Source organism: Manis javanica, chromosome 10, assembly GCF_040802235.1.
Source record: "Manis javanica isolate MJ-LG chromosome 10, MJ_LKY, whole genome shotgun sequence".
Lineage (NCBI taxonomy): Eukaryota > Metazoa > Chordata > Mammalia > Pholidota > Manidae > Manis > Manis javanica.
Window position 1 is genome coordinate 83,287,010 of NC_133165.1, and position 19,299 is coordinate 83,306,308.

At 35.7% G+C, this 19,299-nt stretch overlaps 1 protein-coding gene and 1 pseudogene across 1 annotated transcript; one reads left to right on the top strand and one right to left on the bottom strand.

Moving 5' to 3' along the window:
- Positions 1 to 2,563: 2,563 nt before the first annotated feature.
- On the top strand, positions 2,564 to 3,588 carry LOC108402333 (olfactory receptor 9K2-like; annotated as a pseudogene).
- An 8,641-nt stretch (positions 3,589 to 12,229) lies between these two features.
- On the bottom strand, positions 12,230 to 13,224 carry LOC108402335 (olfactory receptor 9K2). Its single transcript, XM_037006186.2, has one exon. The coding sequence runs from the start codon at positions 13,169 to 13,171 to the stop codon at positions 12,230 to 12,232; it is 942 nt and encodes a 313-aa protein (XP_036862081.2). The 5' UTR covers positions 13,172 to 13,224.
- Positions 13,225 to 19,299: the final 6,075 nt, after the last annotated feature.

Sequence of the window (19,299 nt, forward strand, 5' to 3'; positions counted from 1 at the left end):
AGTTCCCTCTATACCCATTCTGTTGAGAGTTTTTATCATGAATGGATGTTAAATTTTGTCACATGCTTTCTCAGCATCTATTGAGATGATCATATCATTTTTATCCTACCTTTTGTTGATGTGGTGTATCACATTAATTATTTATGATATCCCTGAAATAAATTTCACTTGATCATAATGGGTAATCCTTTGGATGTATTTTTTAATTCAGTTTGTTAATATTTTGTTGAGCATTTTATTGATAAATCTGGCTAAGGTTTTATTTCTTTTGTTTATCTTCTCAAAGAAACAACATCTATGGTCATCAGGGATATTGGTCTTGTTTCAGTCTGGTTTTTGTATTAGATTGATGCTGGCTTCATAGAATGAGTTTGAAAGTGTTCCCTCCTTTTCTACAGTTTGGAATACTTAAAGAAGGGCAGGTACTAGTTCTTCTTTGAATGTTTGGTAGAATTCAGCTGTGAAGCCCTCTGGTTCTTGGATTTTGTTTGTTGGGAGTTTTTCAATCATCAGTTCAGTTTCATTACTGGTAATTGATCTGTTCAGATTTTGCTTCTTCCAGGGTCAGTCTTGGAAGGGTGTACTTTTCTAGGAATTTATCCATTTCTTCTAGCTTGTTCAACTTAATGGCATATAATTTATCAAAAAATTCTCTAACAACTCTTCAGATATCCGTGGTGTCAGTTCTAACTTCTTTCTTGTTTCTAATTTTGTTTATTTGTGTCCTTTCCCTATTTTTATTGATAAATCTGGCTAAGGTTTTATGTCTTTTGTTTATCTTCTCAAAGAAACAACTCTTGGTCTCACTGATTTTTTTCTATTGTTTTCTTATTCTCTATTTTATCTATTTCTGCTCTGAAGTATTATGTCCCTCCTTCTACTAACTTTGGGTTTAATTTGTTCTTCTATATCTAGTTTCTTTAGTTGTGAGTTTAGACTGTTTATTTGGGATTGTTCTTGTTTCTTGAAGTAGGCCTGTATTGCTCTGTACTTTCTACTTAGAACTGCTTTTGTGGCATCCCACATATTTTGAAATGTATTTTGGTTTTCATTTTTCTCCATTAATTACTTTTTTTCCTTTGATTTGTTCATTGATCCATTCATTGTTTAAAGCAAGTTGCTAAGCCTTCATGTGTTTGTGGGGGGCGGGGGGAGGGTTGTTTTTTTCTTCATGTAATTGATTTATAATTACATACCATTGTGATCTGAAATGATGTTAGATACAATTTCAATCTTTTTGAAATTACTGAGGCTCTTTTTGGGTCCTAATATATGATCTATTTTGGAAAATATTCCACATGCACTTGAGAAAAATGTGTTATCTTGGTGCTTTTGGGTGAAACACTGTCTATATCTATAAAGTCCAGAGGGCTTCCCAAAGGATACATACACACCAGAGAAAGATAAGTTCACTGTACATGGACTTTAATAGCCTATTAGTTTGTAAGTTAGGTTACTGCAGTCTTCATGGACAACAGCTCCAGAGCCTGCACTTAGGTCTCCATAATTGACTTGATAATTATCCCCATCCCAGCGGAATCCATCACAGACAATGAACAAAACCTCAGTGCTTAAGTATCCTGAAAAAGGTTTCACAGCAGTAAAAATAATAAGACCATCATAAATCACCACTCTTGAGACTGTAGCAGATGGTCATGGACTCTGGAAGGCACAAGGTTGTTAATGTCCTTGAATAGCCATGGTTATCCAATTATCCTTATTTTAAGACATGTGAAACATACTAGAATTCAGAAATGAACTTTCCTTTATGTATAGTCCTTGAGTTTACTTGCCTTAAGGAGTTAGATCACTTGAACTGATACAGCTTTGGTACAAAGTCATTCATTCATTGTGTGAGGAGCAGAATGTTCACTGGCTTCTCTCTCTGCCTCCAAAAAAGGGCTGACTATGACATTTGTAAATTAAACAACTACTGAGGGAAAAGAAGTATTTATAATGAGGTAAAACAATGCATTTATATGGAAAATGTCCTCAATGTGAGAAATTGAATGTATTTTTGGAAAGACTAGAGATTTTATTCTATATGGGCTCAGTGATTTGTTGATGTGATTAATTTTAACATGCCAATACTTATCTATTTTTATTATATTTTCAAATATAATACAATAATAGTGGAAACTAAATAGACTGCATTAAAATAAGGTAAAAATATTTTGAAATATATTGATTACTGCAATTTAATGATTCAAACGGTGACTTGACTCTATCACAATAGCTATAAACACTATCATAGAGATTGTATATAATACTCCTAGTTTAAGTTTTATGTAATACTATTTTAGACAATGATAATTCTGTAACTATACTAGAATAATTATAATAGAAATGCAAAGTGTGAGTAAAATATAACATTAAACTTGCTATTTTTTGAACTCACTGCAGAAGTAAGAATTTAATACAAAATAACTTCTTTATCTATCCTAATAGGATAAGAGTTTCAGAACTAGTGTTATCCAAATTCTTGCTTCTTCATGACATTAGAACTTTTATTTGCTACATTTAATTCAGCTGTAAATAATGTATTTTTACCTTTAAGACATCTATGCAACTATCAAAGCCAAGAGTTCACTAGTTCTGTCTTGTGCCTCTCAGCAGGTTTCTGCCATGGGAGACAGGGGAACGAACAATCACTCAGAAATGACTGACTTCATTCTTGTAGGCTTCAGGGTCTGCCCAGAGCTCCGCATTCTCCTCTTCCTGTTATTTCTGCTTGTGTATGCCATGGTCTTTCTAGGGAATGTTGGGATGATGACCATTATTTTGACTGATCCCCGGCTGAACACACCAATGTATTTCTTCCTAGGCAACCTCTCTTTCGTTGATCTCTTCTATTCATCTGTTATTGCACCCAAAGCTATGACCAACTTCTGGTCTGAGAGCAAGTCCATCTCCTTTGGAGGCTGTGTCACCCAGCTCTTTCTCTTTGCTCTCTTCATTGTGACTGAGGGATTTCTCCTGGCCGTCATGGCTTATGACCGCTTCATTGCCATCTGCAACCCACTCCTCTACTCTGTCCAGATGTCAGCACGTCTCTGCACCCAGTTGGTAGCTGGTTCCTATTTCTGTGGCTGCATCAGCTCAGTTCTTCAGACCAGCATGACTTTTACTTTATCCTTCTGTGCTTCTCGGGCCATTGACCACTTTTACTGTGATGACCGTCCACTTCAGAGGATTTCTTGTTCTGATCTTTACATTCATAAGATGGTTTCTTTTTTCTTATGTACCATTACTATTTTACCTACCGTAATTGTTATTATTGTTTCCTACATGTATATTGTGTCCACAGTTCTTAAGATACACTCGACTGAGGGACGTAAGAAAGCTTTTTCCACTTGCAGCTCTCATCTAGGAGTTGTGAGTGTGCTGTATGGTGCTGTCATTTTTATGTACTTCATTCCTGACAGCTTTCCTGAGCTGAGTAAAGTGGCCTCCGTATGTTACACCCTAGTCACTCCCATGTTGAATCCTTTGATTTACTCTCTAAGAAACAAAGATGTCAAAGAGGCTGTGAAAAAGAACCTAGGAAAAAAAATATTTTTATTGAATTCTATTTTAACAGGAATATAACTAAAAGGACTGGACATTATGACAATTTGGGGAAGCATTTACTCAAAGAATGTACCCATTGATCTTGGAATATTTCATTTTAGAGAGTTTGTTTATTGAATTGCATGTAATTTCAGCTGAAGAATACTGTTGGACTGTATTTTGCCTGGCTTGATTATGGAGTAGAAGGGCTTTCACAGTACTTCATCTTCATTTTGGGTAAAGATAATGATTGTTGTGCAATTTGTTTTTAGGAAAAATATATTCCAAGTTTGTTGCCTTCTCTCTGAGGATATTGTTTGGTATGGATTGTTTACTGTGAGTCAATAACATATATAATGCAATATATGTGTACTTGACAGAGGTAACAAAATCTGATGTAACAACTGAGCAGAACAAAACATCTGACTTACTGATGAAATCTTTTTGAATGCTTAGTGAGAGAACCTGATACTCTGCAGTACACAGTGTCCTAAGGGTGGCATCTAAGTTACTCTTAGTTGTCCAGATGCTGAATGAGTGATGCACTTGTTAAGTTTCTCAAGTTTGAACTGTCCCCCATCTATATATCTACTAAACTGATAAACTCTTCTTGGAAATTCTCCCATTTCACAAGAAAACTAGTTTGAATGAGCGGAAAATTAAGATTATTCATGTTTTGTTATATATGTGTCTGTGAGAACTCATTCATCAAATTCATACTTACTGAATTTTGATGAATTCTTTGCCCTATGGAAATCCCTATGTATGAATAATTTCTCTACTTTAGCTCACAAGCAAATGATAGGGAACTAGCTGAACAGAGAACTAAAATGCCACAGTGAAAAAGACACATATAGAAAACACAAAGGCAGTGAAGCCTCTAAAGATGAGTGGTCCCAACAGGTAACACTTCCTGAAACACACCTTTAAAAACAGATAGAAGTGCAGGATGAAAATGACAGGTTTCTGTGCAATGGTAAATAAATAACTAAAATGAACTACATGAAATTTAATAACAGAATTTTAAGGAACAAGACAGGAAATGAGAGATAAGACTCAAAAGGAAATTCATGGAAATCATGAAGATCTAATGACTAGCCAAAGAAGATGACCTTTATTCTGTAGAAAGAGGATAAGCATTAGGGATTTTTAAGAAAGATAGTGTTGTGCGCAACTTAGCATTTTACAAAAATCACATTGGTTACTTTGTGGGAAAATATCTATAGGAAGAAGATGGTAGTCACAGAAAGTATGTGTTCATCCAAGAAAGAGGTTAAGGTGGCTTTAATGAAGACAATATGAGTAGAGAGAGTGAAGAAGATGAAGAGAGGAATTATTTTTTTGAAGGCAGATAAAGTAAGCTGAATTTTGACTGATAATTGATAAATGAGAATGAAGTAGACGTGAATAATGACTTCCAATGTTTAAACATCTCTGGGGAAATGATACCTCATTATAATACCTCATGCAAATGAGGAAGAAACATGAATAATAATAGTTCATTATTAAAAAATAAGAAAATAAGCTCAAGAGTCAGACTGAACTTTCAAATTCTGTTTTTGCCTATGTAGCTTTGGACAGGTTACATACTATCTCTGCATTTTAATTTCCTCACCTGAAGTTGGGTGCATAATAGTATATACATCTCAGAGTTAATCTAAGGATTAAGTTACATAAATTTGTTAAATCTATGTATTAATCAGCTGTCAGATTTGTTTTTCTCATACCCTCAACATTACATCATGTTATGTCTGAGAGTGTGAGACAGTCATTTTCTCTCCCCCTTTCCCTTGACTGTCTACCATGGAATATCCTCAATTATCCCAGTTTACCTGTTTTCATTTCCATACACAGATATTGAGACACTATTTTGTTATTTCAGTCCTTACCTCTCTTTCTGCTGAGAACTAAGAATAAAGATTGAACAATAACTAAAAAAGGAACAGAGCCCCCAATTACATGCAAAATATTGTTTTCATCAAATACTATACCTACTATCTCTGCACCCCTGTCTTTCTTTGTTCTCACTTATACTTTAACAGATGTCCTCTCTTTTGCCAAAATTTCTTAAGTTCAGATAACTGAGGAAATAGGAGACTCACTAAACAGAAAATCTTTATGACGATTTTCAGGTAAATGGTCACTGTGCTAAGGTAGTACCTTGTTTCTCTCCTGATTTGAAACAGAGGTTTAGGCAGTATGAGGCATATTTTATTAACCCTCCTCTGGGAGTAAAATGCAGAATCCTACAGGCAATGCCTTCAGGCAGTCCTATAACGGAACAAACGTTCAATGAAAGAGGCTCCTAATTCTTTGTAATTTCAGACCACCTATGTCACAGGCGCAGTCTTTGTCCACTGCATATAAGTAGCCTTAAATTAAACTGAGAAAAAAAACCCTAAAATAGAATTGACAGTTAAGAGAGAAGAACATCTATGTGCTACAGCTCCATAGAGATATATGTAATATAATTATCTAAATACAATATTCGCAATGGAGGTTCCTCAAAAAACTAAAAAGTAGAAATATCATTTGACCCAGTAATTCCACTCCTAAGAGTCTACCCAAAGAAAACAAGATCCCTGATTCAAAAAGACATATGCACACCTATGTTTACTGTAGCACTATTTACAGTAGCCAAGATATGGAAGCAACCTAAGTGTCCATCAGTAGATGAATGGATAAAGAATATGTGGTACATATACACAATGGAATATTATTCAGCCATAAAAAGAAAAGAAATCCTGCCATTTGCAACAACATGGATGGACCTAGAGGGTATTTTTCTCAGTGAAATAAGCCAGGCAGAGAAAGATAAATACCAAATGATTTCACTTATTTGTGGAGTATAAAAACAAAGCAAAACCAAAGGAACAAAAAAGCAGTTGACTCACAGACACTGAGAAGGGACTAGTGGCTACCAAAGGGGAGGGTTGTTGGAGGGAGGGAGAAGAGAATTAAGGGGCGCCATAATTCACAATCATGATATAGGTTGGTCATGGGGATGGTAGTGCAGCATGTAGAATACAGTTAATGATTCTGTAACATCTTACTACATTGATGGACAGTGACCTCACAGAGGGGGTGAAGGCTTGATAATATGGGTGAATGTTGAACCACTATGTTGTGTCATTAAAACCATCATAAGATTATATATTTATGATACTTTAATAAATAAATAAAAATAAATACAATACATGCATTGTAAGTCTGTTTATAAAATTACTATGTACTGCACCCCAACCCCTCAACCAACATCAGACCACATACACACACACACACATAAGTACAAACATAAGAATGGTCTCTTTCTCTCTCCCTCATGCACTCTGTCTCTCTATCACACACACACACACACACACACACACACACACACACCAAGGTTGGTCACTGATTGTATCACCTCCTAGAGCAATGTTTAATGCCATCCAGCTGACTTAGCAAAGAATCTTCAAGCTACAGTAGAGGCTAACGGACCTCACCATAAGAAGACATTTTTCAGTTTTTCAGCGCTGACATTTTCCCTCCCTTTCCTGATGTCAATTAATTGCTGTCATTGCAACAGGAATTACATTCAAGTATATCCTGTCCTCACTCGTATTTGGAACTTAGTCTTCTCATTTTACTTTTCATTCAGGGGAGGATAGATGAGCTCTACAGGGTGAACTCTGAATGTGGGGATGAGATTTAAAAGAATAATAACTAGCATTAATTTAATTTTAATTTTTAAAAAAATATTTACATAAATGCATATATACATATTCATATATTTTTTCTAAATATGGTATATGCACTGTAAGACTACTTATAAAATAATCAAATTGTAGTACAAGTTATATGCAAAATCATTTTAATAATATCTAGCTAATTATTTTATTTGGGAATTGTTTTATACATCATTGTTAGCAAGTAAAAACACTCTTATGAAAAACATTATACACATAAAAAACTTCTTCTGCTCATCTGGTGAATTTCCACTAAACTTAAATTTTTAACTAACTGTAGTGTCCATGCCTAGTAAAGATTTTCTTAATTTAAATGATAGTGTGTATGGCGTGAATCCTCACTCAACAGCTGCTACACTTACATTAATAATAATAAAGGTTTTGGCATACTTTTAACATTGAGATTTTTAAATAATAAATATCTCCTATTGCCTGCAGTAGTTTCCTAATTTTTTAGGCCAACATTAAATCCTTAATCCAAAAAAGACATTTGAGTTATTGCTCAGAAATAAAAGTCTGTGGATCTATAAAAGCAGCTGTGCTCATTATTTCTTCTCAAGCACTTTACTGATGAACAATTACTGTGAAATAAACTGTATTCATTCAGAATGCACAATTCTGTGACTTTTGACAATTTTACATGTTAATGAAACCATCACCACATCAAGATATAGAACATCTCCATCACCTCCAAATATTTATCATGTCCTTTTGAGACCATGCCTCCTATCAAGTACATTCCCAGGTAACCAGTGATCTCATTTTATTGCAAATATATATATACTTGTGCAATAATATATAATTATATATGTAACTTTATATATATATATATATACACAATATGTGTGCTTTTTGCTCAGGCTTATTTTACTGAGTAAAATAATTCTGAGACATTTATTTTGTCATTCATACAAATAATTCATTTCTTTTATTGCTGAGTAGTATTCCATTTTCCAATGTACACAGTACCAAAGTTTGTTTATGCCCTCTTACAATGATGGGCAATTGAGTTATTTTCAGTTTTTACATATTGTGAAAAAGCCTACATAAACATTCAAACATACAGGTTTGAGCGGGAGTCCACAGCCTCTCTTCCCTCAACCCTGCATGATAGAAAGTCCACTCAGGCAAGTGAAGACAAGAACATAGGGATTCTCCTTTACCTAGATCCCAGGCAGAGGCTACCATATCACTTGGAGTGTAGCAGGCTGCAAACATTGATTCTGTAGCTCCGTGCTGCAGAGAGTATTCAAGGTAACAGTGGCTACAAAGTCTGGAAATCGAGTTGTTTACCCAGGCCCCACTCAAAGGGTAAGCTCTGCCCCAGGCAGGAATAATCATGCGCCAATTTCAGTTGCCCCATTCTCTCAAAAAACAGAAGTTCTATGCCAAAAGAGACAAGCTTTGATTATCCTTAGGTTACCTACTGTAGGATCTGAAGAATCAAAAGTTAGCATAAGTACAGCCATCTTAAGGCCTAAATACCACCCCCTAACCCAGAAGAAGGAAAATCATTAGAATCTTGAAAAACAAGTTAGTTAGCCTGTGTCAATTGTAGTGACCTTTAGTTAGCCAACCGTAAATCAGTTAATCATACATGCCTAGCTTATCTTGCTAGAACCACCCTAGACATTCCGAAGGTGATCTCATCTAACCAGACCCCAGGATGTGGCGCCAGCAAAAGATTTATGAGCCTATAGAAAAAACCCTGTATTGTAATTATGGAAAATTTTACCCCTTTTGAAAATGCTATAAAACCTTCTGGCTTTGTGTGCTCTGGGTCCTCGTTGAGACCCGCTGCGACGGGCTGACTTGGACCCCAACTAGTTGGCTTCCGAATAAATTCCTCTTGCTTGTTGCATCAAGAAACGTCTTTGGTGAGTGATTTGGGGCGGCGCCTTCCTCAGGGGAATCCAACACTACCTCACCCAGAAACCTGTTCACAAAGCAGCGGTGTCCCTCTAAAGAATTAGGCCACTATCCTGCTCCAGTTCCAGAATGGCTGAACGCAGGTGTGAGCTAGCACAAAAGGCAGGCCTTAATAACAGCAGGCTCCAAAGCGCTCCTCAAGTGAACTGACTTCATTTGCAACAAAGTGTAGGAATGCTCAAGCATAAGTGAACTCTCAAATATAATATATATTTGCTGATAAGCAACTAAAAGGAGACTGGTAGCTCCAGGAAAGCAAAACTCTCACTACAGACAGACTAGAGTTTGCCAGAGAGATCCAGGAACGGAGACGGCTAAGACGGGCTCCCCTGGGGTTGGAACAAACCTCAAAGACTGGCCTCAAGGACTCTCCTTGCCGAAGGGACCAGATTTAACTGGATCAGACTACGGAGCATATACGTCCCAACATGGTTTTAAAACAATAGAACAAGAAGAATTAGTGGAGGCCATCAGCCAGGTAGGAAACCTACAGAGGCACAGCATTCAACACAATGACCAGGAGAATGAAAGCCAAAGGCAGCCCTGGGGAAACCTGTAGCCAGAAGGAACCGCACAAGTCTAAGGTTGTGCCTCTGAGAAGGGACACCAGAGGCTTTCAGAGCAAACTGATTTCAGTAAAACAGCACAGCAAAGTCACTCAAAACAAATGAGCAGGCAACAACAAAAACACAGAAATTATATTCAAAAGTTATTCTGGAGTTTAGAAGTGCAATAACTGAAAGGACGTTACATAGTTGGGATCAGACAGTAGCCTTTGCAGATCGGCTTCCTTCACCTCGTAACATGCATTTACACTTTCTCCAATTATTTAGGTCTCCTCTGACTTCTTCAGTCAGAGTTTTATAGTTATCCTCCAATAGATCTGTTATTTATTTTGTGAGATTTATAACCAAATATTTCATTTCTGAGAAAGTGCCGGTGTAAATGGCATTCTTTTTCATTTTAAATTCCACTTACTCATTGCATGTGTATGGAATGCAATTAACTTTTGTAACATTAACTATGTATCCTACAACCTTCCTATTAGTTTATTTTATTTATATGTCAATTCTTTTAGATATTCTACAGAATCACATCATCTGTGAATAAAGGAAGATTTATATCTTCCTTTCCATTCTGTATACCTTTTTGTATTGCTGTGCTAGGGCTTCCATAATAAAATACCACAAAACTCAGTGACTTAAATAACAAATTTACTTTCTCACAGTTAGGGAGACTGGAAGTCCAAGACCAAAGTGCCAGCAGATTTATTTCCTCTGAAACCTCTCTGCCTGGCTTGTAAATGTTAATTCTCCCTCTATACAGCATCACCCACAGTGTACATGCACCCTTCGGTGCCCCTCTGTGTGTCCCAATCTTCTTATAAAACATCAGTCAGATTGTACTAAAACACACTGTAACAGCCTTATTTTAATTACATCTTTAAACGCCCTATCTCCAAATATAATCACATATTATGGTAATGGAGGTTAGGGCTTCTACATACGAGTTTTGGAAGACATAATTCAGCCCATACGCTTTTATTTCCTTTTTTGTCTACTGCAATAGCTGACTTCAATGGAACGTTGCCAAGGTATGGTCAAGGAAGACATCCTTACCCTGTTTGTGATCTTGGGGGAAAGTTAGTTTCTCACCATTAAATGTGATGTTATCTGTAGGTTTTCGCAGATATTCTCTTCACACAAGGAACTTCCCTCTACTGCTACTTTGCTGAAAGCTCCTTTACTTTTAATCTGGACAATCAACACATACATTATCCAAGTTTAAAAATGGTGAGACATTCCTCCTCATACTAGTCAACTAATATATTCTGTATATTTTACCTGGATTTTCTCAAATTAGCCTTTTTCATTTACATTAGAGAATTTCAACACCACATCAATAACATGAACTGATACAGCAGTTTACCTGATTCCAATCTTATCCCCTTAAATATATCTTCCATGTAGCCCTGAAGACTTGCCTGGATGACCAACTACCTTTAAGAACCCACTTTTCAATCCCTATGTTTATCTTTGGCATATACATTTCTGAACTTTAATTGTATTTCTAAGGATGTAATTCTCACACTAAATTGTAAGCCCACTAAATAATGAGGTTATTTAACCTAAGCCTACCACAAAACCAGAACACATTACACAGGCAATTAATTACACAGGTAATTAAGCAAATACATAAACATACAGAGGCATAAATGAGTAAATTTTGGACCACACTCTTATTTGACAACAACCTTGCTTCTATACCTTTAATTAATGTCCCTGACATTAATTAACACAAGAAAAAAATTATGGACATCCAAATTGAGGAATAATTGTTCCAAACTGTATGCCTGTCACTACCTCCCAGTGGATCTTTATATGAGAATCCAGCAACTACCCAGTGCCTCAGAGTACTCCACAATGCCTGACACACTGAATCTACAATTTTCCAAGTCAATGTGCACAATGAAGATTACCTTTTGCTTGTTTCTAGTTATGACTTCCTCTGAATATAACACATACAAAATCCTGGATTCAAAGTGGAAATTCAATTACCAGTTAATACACTAAAGTAACTAACCATAAAATTAGGAAATATTTTATTTTAAAAAGTAAGATCAGAATTATTCTCAATTGTCAGTGAGTCTGTGTAAGGGAAGGAGGAACTCCAAAGACAAATACCAGACAAAATATAGTTTAAACACTATAATAAAATATAAAAAGTGTCCAGTAGCATGTTATAAAAATAAATAAAAATCAATTCTGTGAAATTAAATGTTGTTTGAAATCAGGAGCATGGTTCATCTTGAAAAACATTTCTCTAATGTCAAGGATATCTCAAATATCCAGGATGTTCAGGATTAGCAATGTCTCAGAGGAAAGAGAGTAATATATGGGAAGAGTCTGTCACCTTGAAAAGCTTCTGATAATATATTTATGATGTTCAGTAGAATAACTTTCATTAAGGTCACAAGAGGTGTGAAATAAATAGCCACACCACCTTTAGTAGAAGAGAAACAATAATCAAAGAATAGTATTTTTTTTTCCTTCAAGTTTTTTTAGAGCCTCTTTGACATCTCTGTTTCTGAGAGAGTAAATCAAAGGATTCAACATGGGAGTGACTAGGGTGTAACATAGGGAGGCCACTTTACTCAGCTCAGGAAATCTGTCAGGAGTGAGATACATGAAGAAGACCGCACCGTACAGCACACTCACGACTCCTAGGTGAGAGCTGCAAGTGGAGAAGGCTTTCTTCCGCCCCTCAGTGGAGGGTATCTTTAGAACTTTGGACACAATATATACATAAGAAACAATAATAACTACGATGGTTGGCAGGATAATGATGCAGGATAAGGAAAAAGAAATAATTCTATTGAAGAAGAGATCAGAACAAGATATCCTCTGAAGTGGGCGAGTATCACAGTAGAAGTGGTCAATGGTCCGAGAAGCACAGAAGGATAAAGTAAAAGTCATGCTGGTCTGAAGAACTGAGCTGATGCAGCCACAGAAATAGGAACCAGCTACCAACTGGGTGCAGACACGTGTTGACATCTGGACAGAGTAGAGGAGTGGGTTGCAGATGGCAATGAAGCGGTCATAAGCCATGACGGCCAGGAGAAATCCCTCAGTCACAATGAAGAGAGCAAAGAGAAAGAGCTGGGTGACACAGCCTCCAAAGGAGATGGACTTGCTCTCAGACCAGAAGTTGGTCATAGCTTTGGGTGCAATAACAGATGAATAGAAGAGATCAACGAAAGAGAGGTTGCCTAGGAAGAAATACATTGGTGTGTTCAGCCGGGGATCAGTCAAAATAATGGTCATCATCCCAACATTCCCTAGAAGGACCATGGCATACACAAGCAGAAATAACAGGAAGAGGAGAATGCGGAGCTCTGGGCAGACCCTGAAGCCTACAAGAATGAAGTCAGTCACTTCTGAGTGATTGTTCGTTCCCCTGTCTCCCATGGCAGAAACCTGCTGAGAGGCACAAGGCAGAACTAATGAACTTTTGGCTTTGAACCAAGCTACAAATAATCTCTTACAGTATTAGGATATACAAAACTATTCTATAGTCATTATTCATTTTAATCTTGTGAAATGACTGGCTTAAATGTAAGCCAATCCCAACTGATGATGAATCAAAAGTTTTCACATTCACAAGGTAGTACTTCTGTATATACATTTCCCACTCATGATTTATGCAATATAGTCAATGTCATGAAGCAATGATTGGGTAGGAGCACAAATAATTTAATATATGACATGTAGGAAGCAATTGTGGAGTTTAATGATGCTAGAAGATTCAGCAGTCTACTTAAGGGAAACTTATCTTTGAGAGCTTAATTTAGATTATTAGTAGATACAGTGACTGAATTTTAAAACTACTTAAGAGGTGCAATCTCTTTTAGTGAGTAATGGAAAATTTGGATTGTGTTGTAAGTTATATACTCATTAAGATTAAAGTATACAGCCAAACACAAAAATTATCAGCCTTCCTATGATAGGATTTCTCTCCCAATGGGCTTCCAAAGCCCTTTCATAAAGACAATTCCTCTGCATTTCCTCAGCCAACAGCACATAGTTATTTAAGAAGAAGCTTACAGGTAGTCTAGATAGAGGAATTACTTTAAAAATGGATACTGAACAAAAGATACATATGAAGGAATTACTGATTGCTTTCTTATTTACCCTGGATATAATTTTCATAGCCATCACTAACTCATTTACAAGACAGCCCAACTAAGATTTTTGAATTACTTGTAATATTGGTGTATTCTACTCTTTCTCCTCATGGCTTGTAATCACAATTCTGTCTAGACAGTAATAATAGCAAACATTTATGAGACTCTTTTTATATGACAGATACTTTTCTAAAAGTTTTCATAGTAGCTCATTTAATCTATACAATAATATGAGGTACTATCACATTTCCCACATCACAGATGAGGAAACTGAAGCATAGAGAAATGAAGTCTGTTGAAAGCCATCTACTAGGTGCAGAATCAGAATGTAAAGCCAAGAAACCTGGCTCCAAACATCTATGCTCTTTATCACTGCCATATATCTGTTGATAACAAGCCTTCCTGTTCCTTTATCTGATTTACTTCTATTTGTTCTTCAGAGTTCAGTTAACATCTCTTATCATCAAAATAAATTCTCCAATTCTTCAACCTGGGTTAAAACATTACTACATACTTCATGTTCCCAAGGATAGTAGCTATTATCACATTTTAATATTCACATTAATATTAATAACTCCTCAATTGACAATAATTTCCTTAAGATCAAAATTTCAACTTGTTCTCCATACACTGTCAGCATAAAATACTGACAGCATAACATTCAGAGCCTGGCGAATGGCAATTAACCAATACATATTTATTATATAGATACAAGTTGAATGACAATACTGAAGAACAACTGGAAGACCCTTTAATACTGCAGTGGTTCATATGGGTTTAGATTTAAACAGAAGTAAGCTCCAGTGCTGTTTCTCACATTTTCTGACTGGGACCTTGGACAATTACTTATGTAATTTGTTTATGTCATTCGTATAACTTACTGATGCAGCTTTCATCATTTCTATATCACTCTACCCTCATATATAAGGAGAGACAAAAATAATGTAACTCCCAAGTTTCCTTGAGAGTGCATAATGAGATAATGCACATAAACCACTTAGCATCATTTATGTTAGAATAAGTAATTGATAAATAATAGCCTTTATTATATCTCTCTGTGCTTAAGTCCACTGTGCACACCAAAATTATCAGTAATATTTTGGTTGAAAAAGAATAATGTATATATGGACTTTTTGGAGAAACCATCCTAAGTTGGAGGAAGGAATAAGAGAAACTGTTAAAGGCCTGGAAAAAATTAAACAGTATAATATTTTGTATGGAGAAAAATATAATATTTTGCCTGAGAAAAAGATAACTAACAGGACAATGGCATGGTATCTTATTGTTATATTTTCGTATTCACCAGCTCCATCAAAAATTAAATATATAAACAATTATAAAGGATCAGATTTTAAATAGATCATATTTTGGGTTTGAGGAGGTATAATACATTTCAGCATGAAAAAAAGAGACTGAAGTAGTCATGGAATATTTTGTCAAAACAAAATTTATTTCTATTTCTTTACTGCTGCCTAAGGGCAAAGATGCAGATCATTTTAATCTTTAAGATTTATTCCTATCAATCTCATTCTAATGTTAATAAGTCTATGACTGAAAACATCTATACCTTTAAAAGGGAGAGTTTTACTCAAAGAAGCCAATAAACAAGTCATCATTGTGATTTATTGCCAAAAACTTACATTTTAAAATTTACTCGTACCTTCTATTTTGTAATTTTGTCAAATTCTGGAAAATGAAACAGCAATATTCTAATGTGTTCCTCTTGTTATTTAATTCTAGAAAGAGTAAGCATAATGTTTATTAATAACCATGCTACAAGTACTGAAAAATCATTATGTCAAGATAAAATGAACCCCTCAAAACATTTCCAAATGCACATTTATTATCCCAGAGATTTTTCCCATAGAGAAATTTAACTTATTTTCTTTAATGCTCTATTTAAACAACTGCCCTTTCCTTTAGAGTTGATTTCTTGGAAAATGCCACCGGCTTTTGTGGAAGAGTCGAAGTGAATTTCCCAAGTGATGCTTGCCAATGGTGAAATAATTCCAGGAATTATGTTCTATAATGACACGGTATAAACCTGAGGAATCAATCTGCAAGATATTCTCTCTCCTGCATCTCTGCATGCTTGAATACTTTTAAAAAATGAAAGTAGATTGTCTTGGATATTTAAGTAGAGGCCCTGAGCCATCTGGAATTCCTGATAGTCTGCCAAAATAACAGTAGTTATTCATAATGGCTTTGGTTTGGGCAAAACAATTTAATTTTTTCAAATTGCAGCATTGAGGTTTCCCTCACCTTCTGGGAAATAGTCCTCATGGGAGAGAGGGGAGCAGAGCTACTAAGATGTCTCTGTTCCGGAGCCAAGATTCATGAGGATCACAGAGGGTCTAGATTTAAAAGAAAGAAGAAGAAAAGAAAGGAAGAAAGAAACGGAAAGGAAAAGGCAGAGCCTAAGCCTAGTAAGAGTCAAAATACCTACAGGAGTTTTTCTATCCTGTCTTGTGTGAATCTCTGGTAGTGATCAAAAGGACCTTCCAATCCATTTCTTCCCTGAAAAAGAAGCATTTCAATTTATCATTACAGCTAAGTTTTTGGTGGGCAAAAAGCAATAGATATGAAGGAGAAATGTATTATGAAATATATTTTATAGGAAAATTTTTGCCCCTAGTCATAAAGTTCATTTAATTTCCACCAAAACAACCCATATTTGTTCTCTAGCTATATTATATAGCAATAATAATCAATACTAAGAAGCATAATGGCATTACAATCATGTGAAGCAAAGCCCTATAAAGGCCCTCAATTGACAATTGGTGCTTCAAGTAACAAATAATGATTGACTGGATCTGAAGTTAAGTTCTCTGTAATTTAAATTGCTTGAAAGTTGTTTATTCGGGTATCATGTATTGAGTTCATGATTTCTCAACAGTCTCTTGTATACATTTCAAAATATTTTTATGGGCCCAGCATGCTTCTGCTACACCACTCTGCTACCTGCACTTCAAAATGATTTTTAGAACTGTTCTGTATCAGTCAAAAATATCACAATAAAAATTAAATCACTAAGCTAACTGCCGTAAATACACCTTATGTAATATAATAAGGGAAGGAGAATGGGTAAAAAGGAAGAAAATAATGATGGCTCGTAAAGTCATCATAAATGCAACTGGTCAAAGGCAATAGTTGGTATTTTCCTTTCCGTATTCCCCTAAGTCTCAACAATAACCTCAGTATCTAGAAATTGTTTACCTGGTAGGTGATGCAAACCTTCATTGATGAAGAAGGATCTGAGCCACTGTGGTCTTGCTGTGTTGAATTGCTATGGTTGTTCATTAATATTTACCATCTGACGTGTGGTATTAGGAGGCATCATGGAAAATTCCATGAGTTTCTCTTATACTCCTCCTTGTCTCCTTTCTATTAAATATTTTCCTGATCAGTCTTGTTACCCACAAGAATACAAAACATTTTGTTTACCTTTTGGTTCAGTGAAATGAATGCCCAAGGGACGGGAACAATCATGTCCCTGGCAAAATTATTCCTCTGTTAGGTGGTAAGTATACTAATTCAGCAAAATCCAATGTCATAGGGGCAGCAAGGAAAAAATAGTTAAAAATAGGTTAGTAGATTTTATAGTGGTGGTAAACATTCCCACTTTGACCCATTGTACTTTGATAAATACTCTGATTATGAAAGAAACAACCTCATGTATTCATTGCTCATGCATAGCCTAGACCATATCATGGATGACAAAAACCCAGTTTTATAACTGCTGGCAGCCAGTTGGTCCAACAACTGAGTCTTCAATAAGTGGTCTCACCATTCCTTAAGTTCATCTGATCCTGTTTGATGAGGCACATGATAGATAATTCTGTTGACTCTCATGGGTATGAGTGTACTGACTTCCTTCAGTTCTTGTAAAGTGACTGCCTTGCACCAAAACACTGTGCAATATGGCTTAATTGTGAATAAGGCACTGTTGAGTCCTCATAGGGTGGTATTAACAGAAGCAGTTTGAGCAAGAAGAGCAAAATGATACCAAGAGCAATGCCTGGGCAAATGGCTAGCTACTTCTCCATAATGGAAAAACCAATGCAGTCAGCCTGAAACATGATGACTGGCTGGTAGACCCAGGTTATAACATACTTATAAGGAACATTTTTTTAATTGTAGTAAAGACATTTAGAATGAAATCTACACTTTTAACAAAATGTTTAATGTGCAATACAGTATTGTTTGCTACAGGCACAATTTTATACAACACAACTCTAGAACTTACTCATCTTGCATAACTTAACTAAGTTGAAAACACTGAATAGCAACTCCCCATTTCCTTCTTCCCCTGATCACCTGGAAACCACTATTTTACTTTCCGCTTTCATAAGTTTATCTATTTTAGATATGTTATGTAAGTAGAATCACACAGTATATGTCCTTCTGCGATTGGCATTTTTCACTTAGCATAATATTCTCCAGGTTCATCCATGTTATCACTTTTATTGCAAGATTTAATTTTTAAGGCTAAACAGTATTCCATATTATATTATATAGACATATATATATATATACACACACACACACACACACATATACACACACACACACATTTTCTTTATCCATTTATCAGTAAATGGACATTTAGACTATTTCCACATCTTTTGATGACTATCATCAGAAAATTGCACACTTAGTATTGGCAGTTTCCAGGTCAGCCTATGTTGAGCCATCCATGTTTTTGAGTTCTCTCTCCCCAAGCATAGCTATATTATTGATGAGACCCATTGAGTGAGCAATGAGTGGATGGAAAAAATTCTGGAAGATAATGGATCATTGTCTTCACCAGATAACTGAGAACCTCCCACATCTGATGTAAATTACTGTAAGGAACTAATAGTTTGACTTATTTAACCATGAAGGTAAATAATGTGGGGAATTAATATTTTGACTGATTTTACCATTCAGGGAGGTCCATCTATCAAGAAAACACCTTGTCAATAATCTTTCATTGTTTTTGCTTCCAGGTTCTTTGTTATCCAGCTAAACCATTAGCCTACTACTCCTAAACCAGTGTAGATTGGCCGTTTGGCCCGTATCTCAGGCAATAGAACAACAAGGTATACAACTTGAAATTATATTCATTAAGAATATTTTCCTTAACTGTTTCCTTTAGGTAATAACCTTGAGCTGGACTAGAATGCTACATTAGTTCATTTCTAGCTGGTGCTCGTAGTCCATGCAACACCATCTATAAACCTGTCTCAGTTTTCTTTACAGGAGCTATAGAAGCTAACAAGGCAATCTTGTTTCAAAACATGTATGACCTGTGCTTAAATGTTCATGTAATGATTAAGCACCTTTGATAATATTTTTGATATTGCTTTCCCCAAATTAAGATCCCAAATTCAGAAGAAAAATTAACTTAAAGGTGGTGTTATATACTCCAAA